General features: G+C 46.1%; 1 protein-coding gene across 2 annotated transcripts in view; it reads left to right on the top strand.

The window, feature by feature from the left end:
• SOS2 (SOS Ras/Rho guanine nucleotide exchange factor 2) overlaps positions 1-26,471 on the top strand; it is a 52,661-nt gene that overhangs the window by 18,566 nt on the left and 7,624 nt on the right. For both annotated transcript variants that reach the window (XM_083514379.1, XM_083514378.1), the window contains exons 8-16: positions 3,103-3,201; positions 4,391-4,518; positions 5,352-6,007; positions 6,153-6,234; positions 7,746-7,868; positions 9,858-9,961; positions 11,332-11,548; positions 17,852-17,971; positions 25,879-26,041. In XM_083514379.1, the coding sequence (XP_083370505.1) occupies positions 3,103-3,201; positions 4,391-4,518; positions 5,352-6,007; positions 6,153-6,234; positions 7,746-7,868; positions 9,858-9,961; positions 11,332-11,548; positions 17,852-17,971; positions 25,879-26,041 (1,692 nt within the window). The remainder of the gene's footprint in view (positions 1-3,102; positions 3,202-4,390; positions 4,519-5,351; positions 6,008-6,152; positions 6,235-7,745; positions 7,869-9,857; positions 9,962-11,331; positions 11,549-17,851; positions 17,972-25,878; positions 26,042-26,471) is intronic.

The raw sequence follows: 26,471 nt of genomic DNA, 5'->3' as shown, positions 1-26,471 counted from the left end.
CCATGTGGATGAGGAAGAAGGGATAATGACCGGTGAGCTTGATAAGTCTTGGCAAACTTGCCCATCACATCCTGGATCCGGGGAGACGGCCTTCTTCACACCTGGACAGGTTCAGTTGGCACAGTGCCACCTCTGTACCTCTCAGTCCATGGCCATCACCACCCTTCTCTTTCTGCATGTGTTGGTGAAGTCTTATATGTCTTTGAAGGGTTAAGAGCAGGGGTCAGCAAACTCTTTCAGCAGGGGGCCGGTCCACTGTCCCTCAGACCTTGTGGGGGGCCAGACTATATTTCAGGGGGGAGAGAGAATGAATTCCTGTGCCCCACAAACAACCCAGAGATGCATTTTAAATAAAAGAACACATTCTACTCATTTAAAAACACACCGATTCCCGGACCATCTGCGGGCTGGATTGAGAAGGCGATTGGGCCTGATCCGGCCCCCAGGCCTTAGTTTGCCTACCCATGCTTAAGAGTCTTCCATCCCACCTGTTGCAGCTGTCCTCTGTTTAGATAGTCAGAACCACTCTCGTCTGAAAGGTGCTGAAAATGATGCATTAATTTCAGTGGTTCAGAAGGCTTTCTGATAGACCACTATGAGAACAGAGTCCTGGGCTGGGTGGGCCTTTTGTCTGATCCTGCCAGCTCTCCTTGTGTTCTCCCATGCAGTGCCCCCCCCCCCGCGCCCCCACTCTCGTCTTCTTTCCTCTGACCTTCCTGCTTCAGTCCTTGTGCTTCTTCGTTTTTACCTTCTGTTCTTCAGAGAAATAAACTTCAATTTGCTGCAGGTGTAGTCCATATTACGTTCAGGCAAGGAAGAGGATTATTTATTTACTGATTACATTTATATATCACCTTTCTGTCCAAGGAGCTCAAAGGTGGTATACATGATTCCTCTCCTCCCCATTTATACTTCCTGTGAGGCAGGTCAGGCTGAGAGCTGGTGACTGGCCCAAGATCACCCTGTGAGCTTCATGGCTGAGTGAGGAATTTGAACCCTGCTCTCCCAGGTCAGAGTCCAACACTCTAGCCATTACGCTGCACATGTTACAAGTCGTTACTGCTGTCCATCTCCTTAGCTCTGGTTGAAGTCCTAAACTCTGCCTCTGACAAGGAAGTAGCTCCTTGCTTATTCCTTCCTTCATTTATTGCCTATAGGTTGCCTGTGTGTATTGCTCCCAAACTTTCCCCCTCGTGGATCACTTGAAAACTGCTGAGCAGACCACTTAATATTCCCCGTTCCCCGCCTGTTGTAGCAATTTCAATGTGCTGTCCTAGATGTGCTGTGTGATTTTTAAAATTGTATTTTTGTTGCTTCTTTTGTTTCTTACATTTTATCGCATTGTATTACAATTTAAATCCTATAGAATTCTTCACAGGCATGCCTCAGACCACCTGAATGATGTTTTTGGATCGCTGGTGGTCTGCAGACCACAGTTTGGGAACTCCTGGTTTAGACGATGAATTTGCCTGCTTCATAGAGATTGCGGGCCAAGCCCCATTAAGCGACCAGCAATCCCAGACAGAATCATCATCATCATCATTCATTCATTCATTCATTCATATCCCAGCCACTCTTCAGCAGAGGCTGCTGGGTGGATTTGCAGAGGAGCTGCTACCTCAACCATTTTCATACTACTATGAATCTTCATTTAAAATCTATTTCGTAACATCACTTTTAAAAACAGTAAAAGCAGAGGAGCATAGGAAGCTGGCCTTATGCTGAGTCAGACTCTGGATCCGTTTAGCTCAGTATCATCCACAATGACAGGCAGTTGCTGCCCAGGATTTCAGGCAGGAGTCTTTTAAAGCCCCACCTGGAGATGCTGGGAGTTGAAACTGGGACCCTCTGCATGCAATGAAGGTTCCCTGCCTCTTGAGTTACAGCCCTTCCCCAAGGGTCTCTAAAAGTGCCGTTGGGAATGAGCATTTTCAGCTAATTTATAAAAATGGGAGTGTGGAAGAGAGAAGAGTACAGGAAGCTGCCAGAATCGTAGTCTGAACTAACCCTGTTCTACAATCTAACTGTCTGCTCTGACTATTGAAAGTTGTTGAGGGTCAAAATGATTGCATCAGTCAGGGGCTGCTCCAATCAAAAATTCTATACAGAATGGGAATGCATAGGGGAATACATGGAGAAATATGGTGTTAAAGCAGAACTCTTAATAGGCAATTGTTAAGCATGTAAGGACAAAAGAAGTAATTATAATTTATCAGTTTTCATGTTATTTTGTTAAAGCAACTAGAAAAAAATGTTATGTTGGGAAGATCTCACACAGGTGAAGGGAAGCAGTGGGGAGGAGGGGAGGGTTAGGTTGAATTTGGGAATATATGGGACAGCAAAGGATATAATAGATTCTTATATAATAGTAATATATTGTAACCAAAATAGAAGTTCAAAAGGGGAAGTAAATGTACTATTAGTATTTTCATTATTGCAGTAGTTATTATTATTATCGGTAGAAGGCAATGTTAACAGACTTCTTCGTTTTGCTGTCTGTATAATTTTCTTAAGTCAATTTTTTAGAAAAGTTGTTGAGGGTCTTGGATGGAGAGCTTTCCTCTCACCTGCTACCTGATGCTGGAATTTGAGCCTGGGAGCTTCTGCGTGCAAATCATATGCTCTGTCCCTGAGCTGTGGTCTTTCCCCTTCTGACTGGGATTGCTCAGTCAGTAGAGCATGGAGCTCTTATTCTCAGGGCTGTGGGTTCGAGTCCCACAATGGCCAAAAGATTCCTGCATTGCAGGGGGCTAGGCTAGATGACCCTCTGGGTCCCTTCCAACTCCACGATTCTAGGATTCCCTTAAAGAAGATGAGAGGTACATTGTGTTCTGGTCTTTCAAAAACCCTGCTGGATTGCTGTGCCCCACCATACCAAATCCATCAAGGCTTTTAGGTTAGAATCATAGAATTATAGAGTTGGAAGACCCCTGGGGGTCATCTAGTCCAAACCCCTGCAATGCCGGAATCTCAGCTAAAGCATCAGTTTAAAAACCTCCAAGGAAGGAGAGTTCCAAACCTCCCAAGGGAGTCTGTTAAACTGTTTCCTCGTGTCTTTCGCGTGACAAACCACTTAAATCTGGCTTGCTTTTTATTCTTCAGTCAATCGCTGATGGCTTTAAAGAAGCAGTACAGTATGTCCTCCCACGGCTCATGTTGGTTCCTGTTTATCACTGTTTGCACTACTTTGAACTGTTACAGGTAAGCACATGCTCATAGAAGGAAAGCAGAAGTTGGGACTTATTTATGTTTATCAAGGCCAGATCTGTTGGTGAAGTATAGAGCGTTCTTGGCACTGCTTCTGTTCTTATGCAAAGAATGCTGGACTAAGAGGACCTCGCACTGATCCAGCAACAAACTTCCAGTGTTAGGCAAGAGTACATGTTCAAGGGTAAAGTAGGTTAGTTATGCCGGCTGCTCAGAAATCTTTATCATATATAAGAAGTGCCTGCTGGATCAGGCGAAAGGTCCACATAGTCCAGCATTCTTTTCTCGCTGTAACTGACCAAATGCCCCAAAACAAGGACTCAAGTGCAACAGCAACTATCCTGACTTGTGATTCCCAGCACCTCCTGGCCTGTGTTTCATTTTAAAACACATCGGTGGGCCCCAACGTTTTAGCTAAATGCATTTTGGAAGACCAGTTGCCGTTCCAGTCATCCCAACCCTGGACTAGACTGTTGTGTACTTCACAATAGCTGGGATAGTTCATCTGGTAGAGCCTGAGGCTCTTAATCTTAGGGTCATGGATTCAAGTCATATGTTGGGCAAAAGATTCCTAGATGATTCTCATGGTCCCTTCCAACTCTACAATTCTGTGGTTATGTTGGCTTCTGATTTTGAAGAAAGTAGGGCCAGAGGCAGAAGAAAGTCCCTTTCAAAGCCAAAATGTCAGTGTTATGCCCTACAGGAGTATAAAGTAAGGATTGCTGTCAGTCAGGTATCAAAGAATGAATAGCTCCTAGGCACCGTCTTTGTAATTAAAAGTCCTGAGCCCACAGTTCCTCAGAAGCTTTCATTTTCACCGGTGAGGCAAGCTTTCAAAAGCTTCCCAGAGATAGTTTCAATGAATAGTTTTGCAGTGTCTGCAGGAGGAAGTGAATAATTGAAAGGAATGCTCCACTTTCGGTGACTTGACTTCAAGGAATGTTCCGTATCATGACTGCTTGGAATTTTGTCATAGAATTTGGAGCGGCCCACTGCCAGAAAACATACCTGTATGACGGTCACACAGATGTTTTAGACATGCTGCTTGATCCTATGCACATTTGTTCATGGGAAAGCCCCGAGGAAGCTAATGGAATCTACTTCCCTGCGTGCTACACAAATCCTTTTTTCCTGCCCTCAGCAATTGCTCAGGTCTGATGGAAATAAACGTCTTTCTTTTCAGCAATTGCAATACTGTAGTGAAGATGTAGAAGACTGCGAATGCTTGAAACAAGCCATCACAGCTCTCCTTAATCTCCAATGTAGCATGGAACGCATCTATAACAAGCACTCACCTAGACGCCGGCCTGGGTAAGGAAGTAGCCTAACGGTGGACTTGGCCATAGCCTGAGACCTTTGGGAACAGCAAGTCATAGGTTGAAGTTTGGAGGGGGGTCGCACTGCAGGAGTTGGGGCTGTGGGTGACGCATCCTAATAGTTTCTCTTCTTTTAGGACCTGTTCACAAGATGGGAGCCATCCACCTGCCCAAGTTCACAGTGGGTTTCAACTTGCATGGCAGGTCTTCCCTTTTCTCTCCTCTCTTCAAAATGGGGGGGGGGGGCATGTACAGGAGAGGAAGGTGAAGCCCCCCTGTGCAAGCAGAAATCTGTTTGGCAGTAGATGTTACCTTTGTGCTTAAAAAGCAAGCATGTTTTCTAAACACCTACATTCATCGTGCATACACAAATTGGAACCTGGGCTGTCTGTGGTTCCCATTCCCATTCAAGCATGAATTCAGTGGCAGGCAAGGATATACAGCTAATGTGTGTGATCCCCATGCTAGTTTGGGGCGTGTGTGGTGCTTTGGCCTGACTTTCATGTGTTTTTAAAGCTCATTTTTGTGGTGGTGAATGTGGCCAGAGGAGTATTTAAATGAAATCAAGCAGCTTAGCCTGATCCTTGATAATGTTTTTCCTCCTAGCTAACAACTGTCGATATTGGGGGAAACTCTTAAACTCATATATTGTGTTGAAATAAATAAAAAAATTAAAAATTGTCCAGTAGCACCTTAGAAAGTTTATACCCAGAACAAACTTAGTTGGTCTCTAAGGTGCTACTGGGCAATTTTTTAATTTTATTTATTTATTTCGACTGCGTCAGACCAACACGGCTGCCTACCTGAATCATATATTGTGTGTTTTAGGGAGCCGGTGTTTTGGTTCTATAATCGCCAAGTAAGAAGCAAGCACCTTGCCATTAAAAAAATGAATGAGATCCAGAAGAACATTGATGGCTGGGAAGGCAAAGATATCGGCCAGTGCTGTAATGAATTCATAATGGAAGGGACGTTGGCACGAGTTGGAGCCAAACACGAGCGGCACGTCTTTCTTTTCGATGGCTTAATGATCAGCTGCAAAGCCAATCACGGTCAGTCGCGGCTCCCGGGCTACAGCAACGCAGAGTACCGACTGAAGGAAAAAATTGTCATGCGGAAAGTCCACATAGTTGATAAGGATGACACATGTGAATACAAGAACGCCTTTGAACTGGTCCCTAAAGATGAGAACAGCTTCATGTTTGCGGCCAAGTCTAGCGAGGAGAAGAACAATTGGATGGCGGCACTGATCTCCCTGCAGTACCGCAGCACCCTCGACCGAATGTTGGATGCGGTGCTGTTGAAGGAGGAGAATGAGCAGCCCCTGCGGCTCCCCAGTCCGAGTGTCTACCGCTTTGCAGTGGAGGACTCCGAGGAGAATATCGTTTTTGAGGACAACCTTCAGAGCCGGAACGGAATTCCCATTATCAAAGGTGGAACCGTAGTGAAGCTCATTGAACGACTGACCTACCACATGTATGCAGGTATCTGGCTTTCCTACCTAGAGGGTTGATACCTCTCTTCATTGCATTATTGGCATGGGGGAAAGGACCAATTGTTAACTAAAACCAGGTCAGAGATCTTTCATGTGATAATTGTATTTAAACTTATTCCCGTTTGCTTTTCTAGATCCTAATTTTGTGCGTACTTTTCTTACCACGTACCGCTCATTTTGTAAGCCCCAGGAACTCCTAGCTTTGTTGACAGAACGGTAAGTTAAAAAAACCTCAGTTACTTGGCAATTGATTTAACTGTTACATTTGCAATAAGAAGTGTAAGCAGATTTCTTGTGTTGGCACAATCATCTTGGAGCTGTCTATTCTAAGGACTTTTCCTAATTCTCTCCTGTTCTCCAGAGTCCATTAAGTGTTTAATTAAATAATGCTTTTAGGCTCGTGTGGTCTCTGGCAATCTGAAGCTAAAACAGTCTGGCCTAAACCGAAAGCAGAATGTGTACTGAAAAAATAATGTTGCTGAAGGTTGATTTTCTGTGCAAAAGATATCCCTAATAAATCTAAAATGAAGAGAGGGAAAGAAGGGTGGCATTAAATTTGGCCTATTGACAACACGACTCTGGATCTTAGCTTCTCAGTTGCCTTTATAAACCTTACAGCTGGGAAGACAGGCTTGAAAACAAAAGAGAGATTGCAGGAATCTGATCAAGTCATTTAAAAAATGTTTTATGAATGTATGATTTTGTGAGAGGCCTGTTAAGAAGCACTGCATTGTCAGCACTAAGGCTCGTCCCAACTGTCCAGAGAATGTGAGGTCAGATAGCAGTCTGAGCAGAAAACACAGTAGGACTTGAGGAGAGAGACTCCCTTTCTACAGTGGATCAGCGATTTTAGTTTTTAGTTACTGTAGAAATTATCCCTGAAAGTACAGTATTGTGTCCTAGTTTTTAAGAAATTATTTCTTGGTAACCATTTAAAAAATGCTCATTCTACAAATTTTCTATAACATTGGAAACTGCATTTCATTTGTGCAACTTCGATGGGTATGTTAAGACATGCTAATCATGTCCAGAATGACTCTGGGAGATAAATAATATTCCCATTACTGGAATTTAAAGTAGAAGCCAGGAAAGGTAATTGTTGAGATATTGAGGGAGCAGAACTTCATGTTTCAAAAGCATCGAAAGATATAGAAACATATTTTTTTAAAAAAATCTTTGGGGGATGCAAAAATTGGAATATCAGAAATAAGATAGATCTTATAAAGACTTGCCGATCAGAAGGTCGGCAGTTCAAATCCCCGCGACGGGGTGAGCTCCCGTTGCTCGGTCCCTGCTCCTGCCAACCTAGCAGTTCAAAAGCACGTCAAAGTGCAAGAAGATAAATAGGTACCACTCTGGCGGGAAAGTAAACGGTGTTTCTATGTGCTGCTCTGGTTCACCAGAAGCGGCTTAGTCATGCTGGCCACATGACCCGGAAGCTGTACGCCGGCTCCCTCGGCCAATAAAGCGAGATGAGTGCCGCAACCCCAGAGTCGGCTACGACTAGACCTAATGGTCAGGGGTCCCTTTACCTTTAATAAATAACAGGCTATTTGCAGGTTAGGGAATTCAGTGCCCTACAATCAACAGCCTTAATATTTCTTAATGTTAGCACTTTAGCCCCCACCCTCACCCAGTTATGGATCAGAATGTATTCTAAGGTAGTCCTCCTTTCTTTGTATTCTGGATGTCATGTAACTCACCTTTCAACTCCTGTTTATTACTAGATTTGAAATCCCAGAGCCTGAGCCAACAGAAGCCGATAGGCTGGCAATAGAGAAAGGAGAACAGCCAATCAGTGCAGACCTTAAAAGATTTCGCAAAGAATATGTCCAGCCAGTGCAACTCAGGTTTGAGCTTTCATCTCTTTCTTAGAATCTGACTTAAACCATCAAGGGGGAGAATGTGTGGGTTACCTCATTTCATGTGAGATTGCACAATGTTCATGTTGCTTGGGAATGGACCTGGTTTATGTGGGTAGGCCAGACAGTGCAATACTATACAAAGTAAGAGCCCTTGAGTTCAGTGGGACTTCCTCTTGCGTAAGGATGTGGTAGGACTGCAGCCTGGGAGTTTACTCTGGAAATCAGTGGACATGGTACCAAGAGAGGGTGCAGCATAGCAGCTAAAAATGTGATCTGGGAAATTCAGACCCCTCACTGGGTGTTCTTAGGGGGAAAAAACCTTTTCTCGCAGGATGCACCGTCTGCAAAATGGGAGTAATAAATTGGCTCACCTTACGAATTATATTGTAAGAATTACAGTGATTAAATGTGTAAGGCACTTAAACAGCTAGGAATGATGACAGGGTTCCCCACACAAAGCAATATAAATTACATTACCAGGCTTGTAGTAAAAATTATTATTATTAATTTGATTTCTTACCTGCTCTTCACTATAAGGTCCCAGGGTGGGTTACAGCAATTTAGCAATACAAGCTTAATGCAAACAGTGTAAAGGTCTGCGTTAATGTTAAGTAGTACAGTGGTACCTCAGATTACATACGCTTCAGGTTACAGACTCCACTAACCCAGAAATAGTACCTCGGGTTAAGAACCTTGCTTCAGGATGAGAACAGAAATCGTGCTCCAGCGGCACGGCGGCAGCAGGAGGCCCCATTAGCTAAAGTGGTGCTTCAGGTTAAGAACAGTTTCAGGTTAAGAACGGACCTCCGGAACGAATTAAGTACTTAACCCGAGGTACCACTGTAGTGAGAAAGATAATAGTGAAAGTATCTAATTCATAAGTCACAGATAGGTCAGGGCAAATGGTGGACTCTCTATTGTTGTTTGACCAGATGCCCATGTAATATTGGAGGTGTTACTGTGGCACTACAAGGGAGAAGGGTGAATTTTCACTAATATTGTTGGAAGATGTTTCTGCTTCCCTTATGAAAAACATGAGCATGATCTTGGGAATTAACCTGTGCCTAAATGTGTCTGAAATAATACATGTACCGGGGAGATTCCAAATTGCATACCTCTAAGGCAGACTATGGGTTGTAGCCAGCTAAGTTTTACCCATTGAAATGGATGAACCTAATTTAGCAATAGGTTAAACCACAGAGCCTAGGACTTGCCGATCAGAAGGTCGGCGGTTCGAATCCCCGCAACTGGGTGAGCTCCCGTTGCTCGGTCCCTGCTCCTGCCAACTTAGCAGTTCGAAAGCACGTCAAAGTGCAAGTAGATAAATAGGTACCTCTCTGGCGGGAAGCTAAACGGCGTTTCCGTGCGCTGCTCTGGTTCGCCAGAAGTGGCTTAGTCATGCTGGCCACATGACCCACATGACCCTCGGCCAATAAAGCAAGATGAGCCAGCCCCAGAGTCGGTCACGACTGGACCTAATGGTCAGGGGTCCCTTTACCTTTAATTTAGCAATGTCCATTAATTTCAGTGGTTCTACTCTTGAGTTTGTCTAGCATTGATGCAACTCAATGTTTTGGATTAACTATTAGGAAGTTGTTTTGTGGGTCTTCATATGTGTGTCTGATATCTAGGCCTGTACTTACAACTTTCCACTTGAAGCCTTGCCTTCAGATTTCCTACAACAATGAGAGTTACGCGGTTCAAGCTATTTTGGGAGAAGATGTGTGCTCCTAGTACCTATGTCTGTGTAGAGAGATTTGCAGTTTGTTAGACACAGGGAATTTTAATCCTCTAATCAGAAATTAACTTGGTGGCTCACAAAATAATCCACATTTTTTAAAAAAAAAATCAGAAAATGCCATCCATCTCTAGGCTTGATTTCTCCTTGGTTGAACGTGTCTGCCTCAGTCTGGGTTTATGAAAACTAAACTGGTGGCATTTTTTTCTTCACCTCCCACTTCTTTTCACCCCCAGGATATTAAATGTGTTTCGGCACTGGGTGGAACACCATTATTATGACTTTGAGAGAGATCAGGAGCTACTTGATAAATTGGAAACATTTATTTCCACTGTAAGAGGTACGTGTCTTGAGTTGACTTTTGTTTAAATTGCTCTGTCTCATCTGCTATGTGGATTTAGCATCTTAAGAAATTCTGAAAATTCTGCTTGGCTGTGCTTACTCAGAAGACAATGGTATTTACAAGCACTACAAGCCGACGACAGTCTGTCAGTTTCCTTTCCATTTAACTTTGTTTTGCAACAGGAAAAGCATCTCAGTTTCATAACTTCAATCAGAAGCTCTTTGAATCTGTGTCTTGCTTCTTCCAGGAAAAGTTCACATATAAAGTAGTGCTGTAAATGATTTAAGAGCAACTTCACACATGGTTTTTGTCGAAAACTATGTGTGCAAGGTGGCTTCAGTCAGCTCTCCGGGAGCCTGCATGTTTGCTCGTTCAAGCTAAGCCATAGTTTGTCTTAGCATTATGTGCAAACTGGGACACTGTGTACATAAAGGTGTAGCCCTTTGGAAGAGCTTGACTTGCACTGATATATTTAAACTGCTTTCCGCAGCCTATTCTATAACTCATCCAATGAAGCTGGTAGTTGGCAGATTCAGAGCAGACAAAAATAAGTACCACATTTTTCCGTGCATAAGATGCCCCCATGTATAAGATGACCCCTATTTTTTTAACCCAAAATTAAGAAAATGCACTATGCACTATCCATGTATAAGACAACCCCTTAGTTTAAACTTCAAAAATTTAGGGGGGGGGAATAGCCTTATACACGGGAAAATACAGTACTTCTTCACATAGCACATAATCAGACTATGGCGTTCACTCCCACAAGATGCAGCAATGGCCAGCCAACTTGTATAGCTTTGAAAGAAGATCAGATGAAATCATGGAGATTATGATTGCCAGATGCTATTATCCATGAAGGCCATGTTCTGACTCCACTGTCAAAGGCAGTGTGCATTTGAATACCAGCTGATGGGACTCACAGGTGGAGAGTGTGGTCTTGTGCTCAGGATCTGCTTCTGAGTTTCCCATGGGCATCTAGTTAGCCGCTGTGAAGTCAGGATGCTGGTTTAAACAAGCCTTTAGCCGGTTCCAACAGGGCTCTTTTTATGTTCTTACATGGCATACAGAGCTTGAAAAAAGGCAGGGCTGATGAAGAATACTAGATGTGTACATAAGGTGTTAGAGGGGATTGTTGAACAAGATTTCCAGAGATGGGGGGCAGTGGATTCATTGCTCTGTGCAGTGGTACAGTGCACGCTTCTGCATACAGAAGGTGGCCATTTCATTTCCTGCAGAACTGGCCATAAATTCAGCCACCGTAAAATCCCAAACCAGTGAATATGGAACTGAGCAACCCTGCCACAAAATAATTAAAGCATCTGTATGATCTTCCCTTCCCACCGTATCCAATATGTGTCTTCCAGGCAAATCCATGAAGAAGTGGGTGGAATCCATTGTCAAGATCATCAGGAGGAAGAAGCAAGCTCATGCAAACGGCATTAGCCACAACATAACTTTTGAGAGCCCTCCACCCCCAATTGAGTGGCACATCAGCCGCCAGTTTGAGACGTTTGACCTCATGACGCTGCACCCCATAGAGATTGCTCGGCAGCTGACTCTCCTGGAATCTGATCTCTACAGGTAGAGTGTGTTCTGTTGGACCTCCATCACCTGACGAACCACAGAGTGCTCCTCTCCTATCAGGTTCATTGGTGCAGATTCAGTCTGAATGGTATAGGTAGCAGTATGAGGACTCCCATACCAGTATATGCCAAGTGCTCAACTAGGGTCTGTGGTATTTATGTCATGCACCAATCAGGTGCAACATATCAAAGTAGCTGAGCAGTCAAGGGAAGAGCCATGGTGATGCACATTGTCCCAAGGTTAGTCCCTGATGTTGTTGTTTAGTCGTTTAGTCGTGTCCGACTCTTCATGACCCCCTGGACCAGAGCACGCCAGGCCCTCCTCCACTGCCTCCTGCAGTTTGGTCAAACTCATGCTGGTAGCTTCAAGAACATTGTCCAACCACTTCATCCTCTGTCGTCCCCTTCTCCTTGTGCCCGTCATCTTTCCCAACATCAGGGTCTTTTCCAGGGAGTCTTCTCTTCTCATGAGGTGGCCAAAGTCTTGGAGCCTCAGCTTCAGGATCTGTCCTTCCAGTGAGCACTCAGGATTGATTTCCTTCAAAATGGATAGGTTTGATCTTCTTGCAGTTCATGGGACTCTCAAGAGTCTCCTCCAGCACCAGAATTCAAAAGCATCAGTCCTTGATAACTCCAATTAAAAGGTAGGAAGATGGGGGAAAGACTTGAAGGGACAGTCCAGGACTAAATGGACCAATAGTCCGTTTCAAGGTAGCTTCATGCACACAGATGAACCAGGGAGTCTCTGATTAAAATCTCTCTTACCTTTAAAGAGTGCTTGGATAATAAATGTACAGTGGTGCCCCGCAAGACGAAATTAATTCGTTCCGCAATTTTTGTCGTCTAGCGAATTTTTCGTCTTGCGAAGCACGAAATCCCATAGGAATGCATTGAAAATCAATTAATGCGTTCCTATGGTCAAAAAAAGTCCAAACAAAGCCAAATTTGGTACAACAACAGTTTATTAACTGCTCTTTAAAGTCACACATACTGTAAAGAGCAGTTCAAAAATTTAAGGGAAAATAAATAAACTTTATAAACATGACAGAAATACATTTAAAAATCAACAAAGTACAGTATACAGACATTTTCTAAGACTCTGGGGGACCACTTGAAGAAGGCTCCTCTTCCACTCTTTGCTTCTTGGTCAAGAACCTGTCCATTGTCTGCTGCTTTATCCGCCTTTTCAGCAGCTCCCTGAAATACGACATGACCCTCGTATCATAAAAGTTCCCAGCGTCATGTGCCACGTGCTTCTCATGGTGGTGTAGATCTGCAAAAGTCTGCACCTCCTTCCACCTCTGGCAAATGTCCCTCAGTCTTTCGGAGGACAGCCGTTCCTCAGTTGCTTCCTCCTCTTCCAGTGAGGCCTGCTCCTGCGCAGCCTCTGCCTGCAGTTCGACCAGCTCCTGGGTGGTCAGCTCGTCGTCGTGCCCCTCTACCAGCTCGCAGACGTCCTCCTCCGTGACCTCCAGGCCCATGGTCCTCCCCAAGGCAACAATGTCCTGCACCACTGTTGACTCTGGTGCATCAGAGTCACTTGGTGCCACACAGTCCGGCCACAGGCTGCGCCAAGCGCAATTCAAATTTCTCTGGCTGATCCCTTTCCAGGCCGTGTTGACCATCTTCAAGCAGGTGGCGATGTCGAAGTGGTCCTTCCAGAATTCCCGCAGGGTGATGGTGGTGCAGTCAGTCACCTCGAAGCATCGCCTGAAAAGCTCCTTGGTGTAGAGTTTTTTGAAATTGGCGATGACCTGCTGATCCATCGGCTGGAGCAGTGGCGTGGTGTTAGGCGGCAGGAACATGATGTTGATGAAGCTGAACTCCTCCAACAAGTCCACCTCAAGGCCTTTAGGATGGGCAGGAGCATTGTCCATCAGAAGCAAAGCCTTCAGCGGCAGGTCGTTGTCCAGCAGGTACTGCTTGACAGCAGGGCCAAAAGCAAGATTGACCCAGTCCACAAACAGCACACGTGTGACCCAAGCCTTGCTGTTGGATCGCCACATGACACTCAGCCGCTCCTTGTCGATCTTGTGTCTCTTGAAGGCCCGTGGGTTCTCCGAGTGGTACACCAGCAGGGGCTTGATCTTCAGGTCGCCGCTTGCGTTGGCACAGAAGAGCAGGGTCAGACGGTCCTTCATGGGCTTGTGGCCAGGCAGCCTGGACTCCTCCTGAGTGATGAAAGTCCTTTTGGGCATCCTCTTCCAAAACAGCCCGGTCTCGTCGCAGTTGAAGACCTGCTGCGGAACGTAGCCCTCCGTCTTCACAAGCTCCAGGAACTCCGCTGCAAAGTCTTCAGCCGCAGGAACATCAGAACTGGCAGCCTCTCCATGCCTGACCACGCTGTGGATGCCAGATCTTGTCTTGAACCGGTCAAACCAACCTCTGCTAGCCTTGAAGACTTCTGGCTCGGCTGAGGTTCCTGGCTGTTCCCGGATGAGGTCAGCATGCAAGGCCTTGGCCTTCTCACAAATGACGGCCTCAGACACTGTGTCCCCTGCACGCTGCTTCTCTTCTATCCAGATGAGCAGCAACTTCTCGACCTCCTCCAGGACAGCTGGGCGGTTCCTCACGATCCTGGTGACTCCCTTGGCTGCATCAGTCGCCATGATCTTCTCCCTCATCTTCAGGATGGTCCCGATGGTCGATGGGTTCCTGCCGTACTCCCTGGCGATGTCCGTCACACGCATTCCGCCATCGTGCTTCCGAATGATGTCCTTCTTCATTTCCAGCGTCACCTTCTCCTTCTTCCTCTCGCCGGCCACCGCAGCAGCAGTCTTCTTGGGTCCCATGGCAGCACAGGTCCTACCTTCGTAAACTAAGAAACAGGAAAAAAAATCAGTGATGTGATTCAAACCAAAAAAATACAAAAGCACCCAGCCACCCACCACACAGAAATTAAAACCCAGAACCAAGGCTTTGAATCCCAAGCACCCCAACCCCAAATCCAAAATCCCAAAAACCCCCAAAAAAGTTTTAAAAGTTGAGCTTACCAAATGAATGAAAGAGAAGTTCTGGAAAAGCTTCAACAATCAACCACCGAAGTCCTCAGGAACCTCAAATGGCTGCAAAAAAAGTTTAGGAAAAGCTTCAAAAATCACCAATGTCTTCAAAAACCTCAACTGCTCCCACAGACACGCACCAACCCACCCACAACACAGAAATTGCAAACCCCTCCTCAACTGCTCCCCCAGCCTCTCCCCTACTGCTGCAAACCCCTCCCCAACTGCTTCCCCACCCAGACAAAAAAAATTAGAAAAAATAACAACATGGCCAGCACTCAGAAATTCAAATTCAGAAAAAAAAAATTTGAAAAAAACAGCCATGCCTAGTGGTCACAGAAAATCATAAAAATTCCCAAAAAACCCCCACAAGCCCCCAGATTTCTGCAGAAACCTCCCCCACTGTTCCCCCAGCCAGCCAGCACTCAGAAATTCAAATTCAGAAAAATTTTCAAAAAAAAACAGCCATGCCTAGTGGTCACAGAAAATCATAAAAATTCCAAAAAACCCCCCACAAGCCCCCAGATTTCTGCAGAAACCTCCCCCACTGTTCCCCCAGCCAGCCAGCACTCAGAAATTCAAATTCAGGAAAAAAATTTTTCAAAAAAAAACAGCCATGCCTAGTGGTCACAGAAAATCATAAAAATTCCAAAAAACCCCCACATGGTTCCAGATTTCTGCAGAAACCTCCCCCACTGTTCCCCTAGCCAGCCAGCACTCAGAAATTCAAATTCAGAAAAAAAAATTCGAAAATAAACAGCCATGCCTAGTGGTCACAGAAAATCATAAAAATTCCAAAAAACCCCCACAAGCCCCCAGATTTCTGCAGAAACCTCCCCCACTGTTCCCCTAGCCTGCCAGCACTCAGAAATTCAAATTCAGAAAAAAAAAATCGAAAATAAACAGCCATGCCTAGTGGTCACAGAAAATCATAAAAATTCCAAAAAACCCCCAAATGGTCCCAGATTTCTGCAGAAACCTCCCCCACTGTTCCCCTAGCCAGCCAGCACTCAGAAATTCAAACTCAGAAAAATTTTCAAAAATAAACAACCTGGCCCAATGGTCACAGAAAATCATAAAAATTCCCCCAAAAAAACCCACAAGCCCCCAGATTTCTGCAGAAACCTCCCCCACTGTTCCCCCAGCCAGCCAGCACTCAGAAATTCAAACTCAGAAAAATTTTCAAAAAAAAACAGCCATGCCTAGTGGTCACAGAAAATCATAAAAATTCCAAAAAAAACCCCACATGGTCCCAGATTTCTGCAGAAACCTCCCCCACTGTTCCCCCAGCCAGCCAGCACTCAGAAATTCAAACTCAGAAAAATTTTCAAAAATAAACAACCTGGCCCAATGGTCACAGAAAATCATAAAAATTCCCAAAAAAAACCCACAAGCCCCCAGATTTCTGCAGAAACCTCCCCCACTGTTCCCCTAGCCAGCCAGCACTCAGAAATTCAAACTCAGAAAAATTTTCAAAAATAAACAGCCATGCCTAGTGGTCACAGAAAATCATAAAAATTCCAAAAAACCCCCACATGGTCCCAGATTTCTGCAGAAACCTCCCCCACTGTTCCCCCAGCCAGCCAGCACTCAGAAATTCAAACTCAGAAAAATTTTCAAAAATAAACAACCTGGCCCAATGGTCACAGAAAATCATAAAAATTCCCAAAAAAAACCCACAAGCCCCCAGATTTCTGCAGAAACCTCCCCCACTGTTCCCCTAGCCAGCCAGCACTCAGAAATTCAAACTCAGAAAAATTTTCAAAAATAAACAACCTGGCACAATGGTCACAGAAAATCATAAAAATTCCCCAAAAAGGCCCACAAGCCCCCAGATTATCGCAAACCCCTTCCCAACACCAAGTCCTTGAATCCCAAACACCCCAACCCAAAATCCAAAACCCCCCAAAAAAGTTATAAAAGTTTAACTTACCAAATGGATGAAAGAGAAGTTCTGGAAAAGTTCTGGAAAAGTTTTGGAAAATCTTCAAAAGTGAGCAAAGTCTGATAAAAGGCTACCAAACCACGTGCTAACAGTTGCTCCTCGAAGCCAAGTCGCAACTGCAGCTGCTCAAGCTAAGCACCTTTGGTTTTAACGGTTTTTACACAAAGGAAACAATGTCGCGAGACGTTTTCGTTTTGCGAAGCAAGCCCATAGGGGAATTCGTCTTGCGAGGCAAATCGCGGACAAAAAAACCTTTCGTCTAGCGAGTTTTTTGTCTTGCGAGGCATTCGTCTTGCGGGGCACTACTGTAAAGTGGTTTGTTTATTCTCCATTAGGTTTTTGGGAGGCATCCAACCTCATCCAGTTACCCCAAAAAAGGGAGGGTGCTTGGATCATTCTAAAGTGGGTGCTCTGATCTTTTTGAAGTACAGTATAAATCATAAAGATTTATACAGCAAAGCCATAATTGGGGGTTTCTGAAAGGAGGGGATTAGTAGAAATATGTTGTTGTTGTTTTAATCTAGCACTTCTTTAGTTAGTGCATCTAATACTTAGTTTCTTGTACACGTGATCTGATACTTAATAGGGAGGGTGAATTATAGAAACATAGAAACTTAGTATTGGAAGGGGTCCTAAGGGTCATCTAGTCCAACCTACTGCAATGGTAAAGGTAAAGGACCCCTGGACGGTTAAGTCAAAGGTGACTGTGGGGTTGTGGCGCTCATCTCGCTTTCAGGCCAAGGGAGCCAGGGTTTCTCCACATACCAGCATGACTAAACCGCTTCTGGCACAACGGAACACTGTGACGGAAACCAGAGCGCACGGAAACACTGTTTATCTTCCTGCCGCAGTGGTACCTATTTTTCTCCTTGCATTGGTGTGCTTTCGAACTGCTAGGTTGGCAGGAGCTGGGACAGAGCAACGGGAGCTCACCCCGTCGTGGGGATTCAAACCGCCAACCTTCCCATCGGCCAGCCCAAGAGGCTCAGTGGTTTAGACCACAGCGCCACCCGCACCCCCCACTGCAGTGTAGGAATCTCAGCTAAAGCATGCATGAAAAGATGACTGTGTCATTTGAAAAACGAAACAAGCCTAGAATGATGGAATCGGCAGACCTCAGATTTAGAAGAATTGGGCCACTGATTAATTAGCTGAAATTGATGTCCTCATGTAAGCTCTGATTCCCCTTTCTGGAAAATTGCTGAGCAATTGCTGAGCAGCAGCCCACAGTAGCAGACATGTGACCACCATATCGCATCTCTTGATCATATCATCCTTTCAGTAGCATTAATGTCTGGACTCTTCCTCAACTTTCCATATCTCATATTCGTGGGCTTGTCTGTTTCTGTTTCAGGGCTGTCCAGCCATCTGAACTTGTTGGGAGTGTGTGGACAAAAGAAGATAAAGAAATTAATTCTCCAAATCTGCTGAAAATGATTAGGCATACCACAAACCTTACGCTTTGGTTTGAAAAGTAAGTGGTGAATCAAGTAGAGGCATCATTTTGGTCACTGCCCTGGGAGGCTCTTGTCATAGAAAGCCATGAGAACACACATTTTTCGTCAGGGAGCCGGACAATAACTTTTTTATCTTTCAGACCAAAGCAGAATAGGAGCAGGAAACTCCATATACAGCCAAGTCCAGTGCCACCTAGTGACTAAACTGTATAATAACGCCATTCACACAACTCCTAACCTTTTCATTATAAAACGTTTACTGAACATTTACAGTTTCCATTACAGTCGTACCTTGGAAGTCAAACAGCTTGGTTCCCGAACGACTTGGCTCCCCAGCGTCCCAAACACGGAAGTGACTGTTCCGGTTTGCAAACTATTTTTGGAAGCCGAAAGTCCGATGGGGCTTCCACAGCTTCTGATTGGCTGCAGGAGCTTCTTGCAGGCAATCAGAAGCTACGCTTTGATTTTCGAACATTTTGGAAGTCGAACAGATTTCCGGAACTGATTCTGTTCAACTTCCAAGGTACGACTGTATTTGTTACGTTCTGTTAGTAAGGCTTGGGCCCCTTTAAAAAAAAGCATTGCAGGTAACTTGCCTTTTTCAGATTAATCTGATTATAATCATTCCATACCTTTCTTCTTGTTACTTATCGCCTGAAATATTTTTTAAAAAATATTTGAAAGTAGCATACCTGATGAAATAAACTAGAGTGATCAACACTCTAGTGATCAACAGGGCCATTCATTCATGTTGTACCTGATTTTTCGGTGACATTTGCCTTTATAGTATATGTGAGGGTTTGATTAGCTGCTTGTGCGTGAAAACGTGCTCCCTCAGAGTTTGTGCGACCCCACAAACCTCCGTGTGTGACGGAGCTCCTCAGACATGTCTGCTCTAGTCACTAGTAGAGTCCGACAGTGGCTGTCTGCGGAAGCGTTTCCAGCAAAGAAGTTCCTTAACGGAAACGCGTCTCCTGGACTCACGGCGTGACAGTTTCCTGCGAGGTGTGGGTCTCCCTATGGGAGACTCCGATACCTCCCCACTGTTCTCGCTGGAAGCCTCCCTGAGCCCTCCCTCCTGCTCGCATTCCCTCAGAGACCCACTCCTCCCCCTGCTGGTCCCTGCTTCAGCAGTTGAGTCTCTTTCATCCTGCCTGAGTCCCTCCACCACCTGATGGTCTGATGGCAGTTCCCTGACATCCACCTCCCCTCCAGGGCCCCCCTCACCCCCTCCCAATTCCTCCCCCCTGGGAGGTGAAGGGCTAAAACCCCGAAACGAATCTTCCTCATCTTCTGACGTCTCGAACAATTCTCTCCATCGATCGTCGTCCTGGCCAGCTGCATCCTCCTCCTCTTCAGAATCTGGGAACCCCTCCAACTCCTCTTCCTCGTCGGTGGTGGCAAAGTATTCCCTTCGGAACCTCGCTACAGGCTGAGGTTTACGTGGGAACCTCTGATGAAAAGTCTCTATTAAAACCTCGTCATTGACATCCTCTGCCCTAACCCAGGTGTTTTCCGACTCCGGTTCCCCTTCCCACATTACCAAATACTCTACTTGATCTCCCTTCCACCTGGAATCGAGGATCTCCGCTACATGGTAGCTGTGTTCCTTCTCCTCCATTGCTGGTCCCCTAGTGACCCTCCCCTCACTGTCTCCTCTATACGGTGACAGCAACGACCTGTGAAAAACTGGGTGCAGCTTCATGTGGTTCGGTAACCGGAGCCTGAAAGCCACTGGATTGACCTGCTGTATGACTTCAAACGGACCCAGCCTTTTGGGTCTTAATTTCTTACAACCTCCTTTGAATGGCAACCCTTGGGTTGACAGCCACACCTGGTCCCCCACCCTGATGGTTTCACCTTCCCTCCTGTTTTTGTCTGCCTGCCTCTTATATTCCTCCTTAGCCCTGTTTAAGTTGAGTTGGAGCTGGCGATGGATCGCTTCCATTTCTTCCACGAACTGTTCTGCAGCTGGAACGCTCCAGTTCTCCCCCTCCCCCCCTGGGAAGGCTCTGGGATGGCACCCGTGATTAGCCAAAAAGGGGCTCATCCCCGTGGACACGTTCTCTGCATTGTTGTAGGCAAATTCTGCCAACGCCAACTTCTCCACCCAATCATTCTCTCTGTCATTAACATAACACCTCAAATATTGTTGGAGAACCCCATTTGCTCTTTCCGCCTGCCCGTTGGTTTCAGGATGACGGGCCGTCGAAAAATTAACCTCTACATGCAGTAAGCTCATGAGCTTCCTCCAGAACCTGGAAGTAAATTGTTTCCCTCGGTCTGAAACCACCCTCAAGGGGGCGCCATGCAACCTGAACACATTCTCTACAAACAATTTGGCGGTTTCTTCTGCTGTAACCGCATGTGAGCAGGCTATGAAGTGGGCCATTTTAGTTAACAGGTCTACTACAACCATGATGGCTGTTTTCCCTCTAGACCTTGGCAGATCAGTCATGAAATCTATTGCCACTGCTTCCCACGGTCTCTCAGGTGTGGGCAGTGGTTCTAATAAACCAGCCGGCGCCTGCCTCTCCCCCTTGGCTCTTTGGCATTGTTCACACCCTCTCACATACTCCCGCACATCTTCCCTGACCTTGGGCCACCAAAATTCCCTGGTAACCAGCCACATGGTTTTGTGTTGCCCAAAGTGCCCTGCTGTGGGGCTATCGTGCAGCTGCTTGAGTACCTTCTCCCTCAATTCCCCTTCAGGTATATATAACGCTCCCTTATAATACAATGCCCCATTTCTCTCCTCAAAACCACCGGATTTGTCTTCCTCCCCTCTGAGATCCCTGAGTTTCCCCTGGGCGTATGCATCCTGCACCGTACCCTCTACCAATTCCCTTTGCCCCACCAAAGTCGCCCCACACACCCAGCGGTCCTCTGGAATGATATGGGTTTCTTCGGGTGCTCCCTCCCCCTCCAAATATTCAGGTTTGCGTGAGAGAGCGTCCGCCCTAACATTCTCTGGGCCTGGCACATAACAAATCTCAAAGTTAAATTTGGAGAACTCTTGGGCCCATCTCAACTGCCTTTGGTTGAGCACTCGCGCCGTTCTCCAGTACTCTAGATTTTTATGATCCGTGCACACTTGCACTTTATGTTGTGCACCAACTAGCAGATGCCTCCATCTCCGGAACGCCTCATGAATAGCAAGCAGTTCTCGGTCGTACACCGTGTAATTCCTCTCGGATTTGTTCAGCTTCCGCGAGAAGAAGGCACACGGACGCCACTCTGACTCCTCCTTCCCCGGCTGCAGAAGAAGCACCGCCCCTATGGCTCTGTCAGATGCGTCTGTTTCAACCCTTAGCTTCTTTCGTAAATCCACATGCAGAAGTTGTTCTTCAGAGGCGAAGGCCCTTTTCAGTTCCTCAAACGCTCGCTCCGCCTCCGCCGTCCATACAAACTTCTTTTTACTGCTGAGACAGTCAGTGATGGGCGCCGTCAGATGGGCGAAGTTGCGGATGAACTTACGATAAAAGTTTCCAAACCCTAGGAACCTCTGCACATCCTTCTTGGTTTTGGGTGTTTTCCATTCCAGCACTGCCTGTACCTTGCCGGGATCCATGGCCAATCCCTTGTCTGACAGGCGGTACCCCAGGAATTCCACCTCCTTGGTATGGAACCGACACTTCTCCAGTTTGACCCACAGCCTGTTGGCTTGCAGTCTGCTCAACACTTCTCTGACGTCTCTCACATGTTGCTCCTCATTCTCAGAATACACCAACACATCATCTAGAAAGGCAACGCAATTCTTGTAGAGCAAAGGGCCCAGCACGTGGTTCATAAAAGATTGAAAACACGCGGAGCCTGCTTGTAATCCAAATGGCATAACGAGGTATTCAAACGCCCCCAAAGGGGTAAACATGGTGGTTTTCCATTCATCCCCTTTCCTTATGCGTATCAGGTTGTACGCCCCCCTTAGATCCAGCTTTGTGAAAATCTTTCCCTTCCTCACCCTGGTCAAAATATCATCAATTCTGGGCATAGGGAACGCCACCGGTTCAGTCACTGCATTCAGCCGCCGAAAATCACATACAAGTCTCGGCTTGTCCGCATTTTTTTTGTCCACAAAGAACACTGGGCTCCCCCCTGCGGCTTTGGACTCTCTGATGAAGCCTCTCTTCAGGTTCTTGTCAATGAACTCTCGCAACTCCTGCATTTCTCTGTCTGACATGGCATACAACTTGCCTACAGGAAGCTGCGCTCCAGGGAGTAAATTGATCTGACAATCAAAGGGTCTATGAGGTGGTAGTTGGTCAGCTTCCTTCTCGCTGAACACGTCGCTGAGATCTGCATACTGTGGTGGTACCTTCACCTTCCCCATTACTTCAGTCCCTGCTAGGGTGGCTTGGGCCCCTGCTGAACCCTTCTCCCCTTTGCAGTGTTCTAGGCAATGTGCTGAACCAAAGGACACCACTCTTTGATGCCAGCCAACCAGCGGATCATGTAGAGCTAGCCAGCTCATTCCCAAAATAATGGGAGCGCCTCCCAGGGTGGCCACATTAAACGCTATCAGTTCTGTGTGCCTTGCCACCCTCATTATCATTGGGACAGTCTGCAAGCGGACTCCTCCTCCCAACAACTCCCTGCCATCAATCGTGGTCACCTGCAGGGGGTTGCTTAAAGGGATGGTCTGTATCTGGTGTTCAGCAGCAAACTCCTTGCTCATAAAATTGCAGGAGCTGCCTGAGTCCAATAGCGCCTTTATTTTTAGGGGGTGCCCATTCTGCAGCTCTAGCGACACTTCAATCACTAGAGCCGGTCGAGGAGCTTCTGGCACGGGCACTTTCACTGCTCTTTGGCCTGGCTGCAGTGCCCCAATTGTGGCAACCAGGCGTTGGCTTTTACCTGCTCCGCTCCCCCTTCTTCTCCCCCCTCAACAGCTCCCACCATCCCTTGCCATTCCTTCCTCTGGGGGCAGACTCTGGCAAAGTGGCCTGGCTGTTGGCAGAGATAGCATTTCCGGGGGCCCTTTCCCTCCTTCTTAGCTCCCTCGCTGGTTTTTGAAAATGCGCGCGCGCGCGCTGTTCCGATTTCCATCGGCTCTGCCGGCGGGAAAGCTGGCTCAGGAATGTCTGGAATGCGGAACTCCTTCCAACGTTCCCCTCTCCCTTCCCGCCTCTCCAAGGCTCTTGCCTCCTGCCGCGCTCCTATGGTCAGCGCAGATTTGGTCAGCTGATCCATAGACTCCGCCCTGGGGCTCCGTGCCAGCTCGTCTTTCACCCCCGAAGAAAGACCTTCTTCAAATAGCATTTGAACGGGTGCCGCCGATAAATCCCAACTCAGTCTGTGAATCAGCATGGTAAACTCAGTCCAATATTCATGGACAGATCGACTTCCCTGCTTACAAGCCATTAACTGTCTGCGCACCACCCCTTCCTCAATATCGCTGGCAAACATGATATCCATTGCACGAAAGAACTTCATTGTGTCCTTTAGTATTTCATTGTGCGTTGCCATTAGGGGTCGAACCCAGTCTCTAGCCCCTTTCTCAAGATGCCCAATTACAAAAGCAACTCGCGATTCCTCATCAGGGAACTCATCGAACTGCACATTAAGGGCATATTGCATTTCTGTCCTAAAAGCATGGTAGTCCTTGGGGTCCCCCCCAAATTTCTGCACCAATCCAGGTACCTTTCTGGGGAATTGCGTGGCTCTCCCCTTCTTGTCTGCATCCTGAGCCCTTCTCTCCTCCAACCTCGCCGTCTGCAGGGCCAGTTGAACCTCCAACGCTCGGTATCTATCTTCCAAGCTTGGACCAGCTCCAGCCCCTGCTCCTCCGGTTCCGGTGGGTTCGCTCATGATGCCTTCTCTTGCACAGGCAGCGTACAAAGACTGTCGGACTGCTGTGAGGGTTTGATTAGCTGCTTGTGCGTGAAAACGTGCTCCCTCAGAGTTTGTGCGACCCCACAAACCTCCGTGTGTGACGGAGCTCCTCAGACATGTCTGGATTAGCTGCTTGTGCGTGAAAACGTGCTCCCTCAGAGTTTGTGCGACCCCACAAACCTCCGTGTGTGACGGAGCTCCTCAGACATGTCTGCTCTAGTCACTAGTAGAGTCCGACAGTGGCTGTCTGCGGAAGCGTTTCCAGCAAAGAAGTTCCTTAACGGAAACGCGTCTCCTGGACTCACGGCGTGACAGTTTCCTGCGAGGTGTGGGTCTCCCTATGGGAGACTCCGATACCTCCCCACTGTTCTCGCTGGAAGCCTCCCTGAGCCCTCCCTCCTGCTCGCATTCCCTCAGAGACCCACTCCTCCCCCTGCTGGTCCCTGCTTCAGCAGTTGAGTCTCTTTCATCCTGCCTGAGTCCCTCCACCACCTGATGGTCTGATGGCAGTTCCCTGACAGTATATCAGTTTGAAAAATGCTTAATTTGAAAAGCTGTAGTCAGAGGAGCTGAGCATGTCCCTTCCTCCCCTCTTCCCGTTACCCTTTAAACCTCTGTGATAGGATCAGTAAGGTTGATGGTATGTGATTACAGTGGCCAGGAAAATGGAATGTTAGGAAGAGGGAAGCAGCATTGGAACAGGTGTTTTGCAATGGTTATTAGGAAGGAGAAGGCAGCAAGGAAGAGGATAGATGGTTGGTAGAAGAGAAGGAAATGAGGGAAGAACTGGGTAAATAAAAACGGGTTTTCTCTGTCTCTGTCTCTCTGAAGCAGGCATCAAACCAGCTTCATGGTTGATAGAGTGGTTTCAAATCCCGCCTGATCATCATAGATAGATAGATAGATAGATAGATAGATAGATAGATATCTTTATTGTCATTGTCCCATACAGAACAGTGAAATTGAAAAACTACATAAAACATTTAAAAACCCCTAAAAACTCTGAAACCCCATTTTAAAATACACTATAATATACTATACTATAAAAACCCCTAAAAACTCTGAAACCCCATTTTAAAATACACTATACTATAAAATACACTATACTATAGAGACCCCTTATGCTGCGTTTAGAACCAGAATTGCATTTGCATAGAAACTGTTTCTCAGGCGGCTAGTCCTGGCCTTTATAACCCTGTACCTTCTTCCAGAAGGCAGAAGCTGAAAGAGATCATTTCCGGGATGCGTACTATCCTGCGCTATCTCTGCCGCATTCTTATGGCACCTGGCAGCATAGATTTGATCCAAGGTGGGAAGAGTGCACCCAATTATTCTCTCCGCAGTCTTTACAACCCTGGATAGCATTGTTTTTTCCCTGACCGTGCAGCTCCCAAACCACACACACAGACCATAAGTTAATACGCTCTCCACAGTGCAATGGTAAAATGCCATCAACAGGTCCTTTGAAAGATTGTTTTTCCAGAGGATTCTGTACCATCATGGTACAGAATGGTTTTGAGGGGCAGGTGGGAGCCAGTGCAGCTGACAGTCACTGTGTATTGCCCTCTTCCACTTCCTGAGATAGCATGTGTGCGCATATTTCCAAATTAGATTTTAAACTTTGAGGAACTGAAGAGATAATTTTGTGGGAACAGCTAATGATAAAGAGGAGGAAGCACTTTTTATTTAATTTTAATGTATGAAACTGGCAGGTGCATCCTTCTGGAAAACAGACATGGTCTTCATCACGTTCTAGTTTCTTTTATGCAAGGATATTTGTGTGGTACAATAAACAGAACATTTGGGTAGGATCAGAGATACGTGGGTTTGAAGCGCTGCCCAGCCATGAAGGTTACTGAGTGGCCTCAGGCAAATCATTCCCTCAAGGGACTCAGCAGAATGAGCCTCCTGAACAGATGGAGTCTACGGGAGGCTCTTAGTTGCAGAGTGCAGCAATTGATTTGGTATATAAGGGGTGAGATTATTTTTCAGCTATCCTGATTCTAAGCTTTATACACCAAAACCAGCAACTTGAACTTAGCATGGTAGCTAAAAATGTATGGATTTTCTCTCCCTCTTTCTCATAAATTAGGTGCATTGTGGAAACAGAGAACTTTGAAGAGCGAGTGGCCATCTTAGGCAGGATTATTGAAATCTTGCAGGTTTTCCAAGACTTGAATAATTTTAATGGTGTGCTGGAGATTGTAAGTGCAATGAATTCTGTCTCCGTGTACAGATTGGATCACACATTTGAGGTAAGCTTTGGTATCTGGACCAGTGTTGGAAGTGTAGCCAGCTTTTTAAAAACTAAAATTATCCACATTTAAAGGCTAATGAAGCGCAGTACAGATCTGCGTGGTTTTGCTCTGGGAAAATATATGTGGTTGTATGTGGGGAGCTGGGATGGAAGGGTAGAGTTGCTTTTCCAAAATCAAGCCTGTGTATCTCAGAGCTCGCAGAGATCCTATCTTCCCATTTTGCTTTGTGCTCTGCCAAACGTCAGCCTGGTGGATAGTACCGGTAATGTTTTTTGGCAGTTTCTGTATTATGAACATTTTTATTCTTTTTTATTTGCAATACATTTTGCAATTTGCTGAGTATTCCTAGTGTCTGTCTTCATATACTGGGTAAAATAGCTTTGGCAGACCCTAAAGCTGACTTTGTAACTTAATTGGCTGAATAATT

Source organism: Podarcis liolepis (assembly GCF_965112155.1).
Source record: "Podarcis liolepis genome assembly, chromosome: 1".
In the NCBI taxonomy this organism is placed as follows: Eukaryota; Metazoa; Chordata; class Lepidosauria; order Squamata; family Lacertidae; genus Podarcis; species Podarcis liolepis.
The sequence above is the reverse complement of the archived record's forward strand: the minus strand, read 5'-3'. Positions and strand labels throughout refer to the sequence as shown.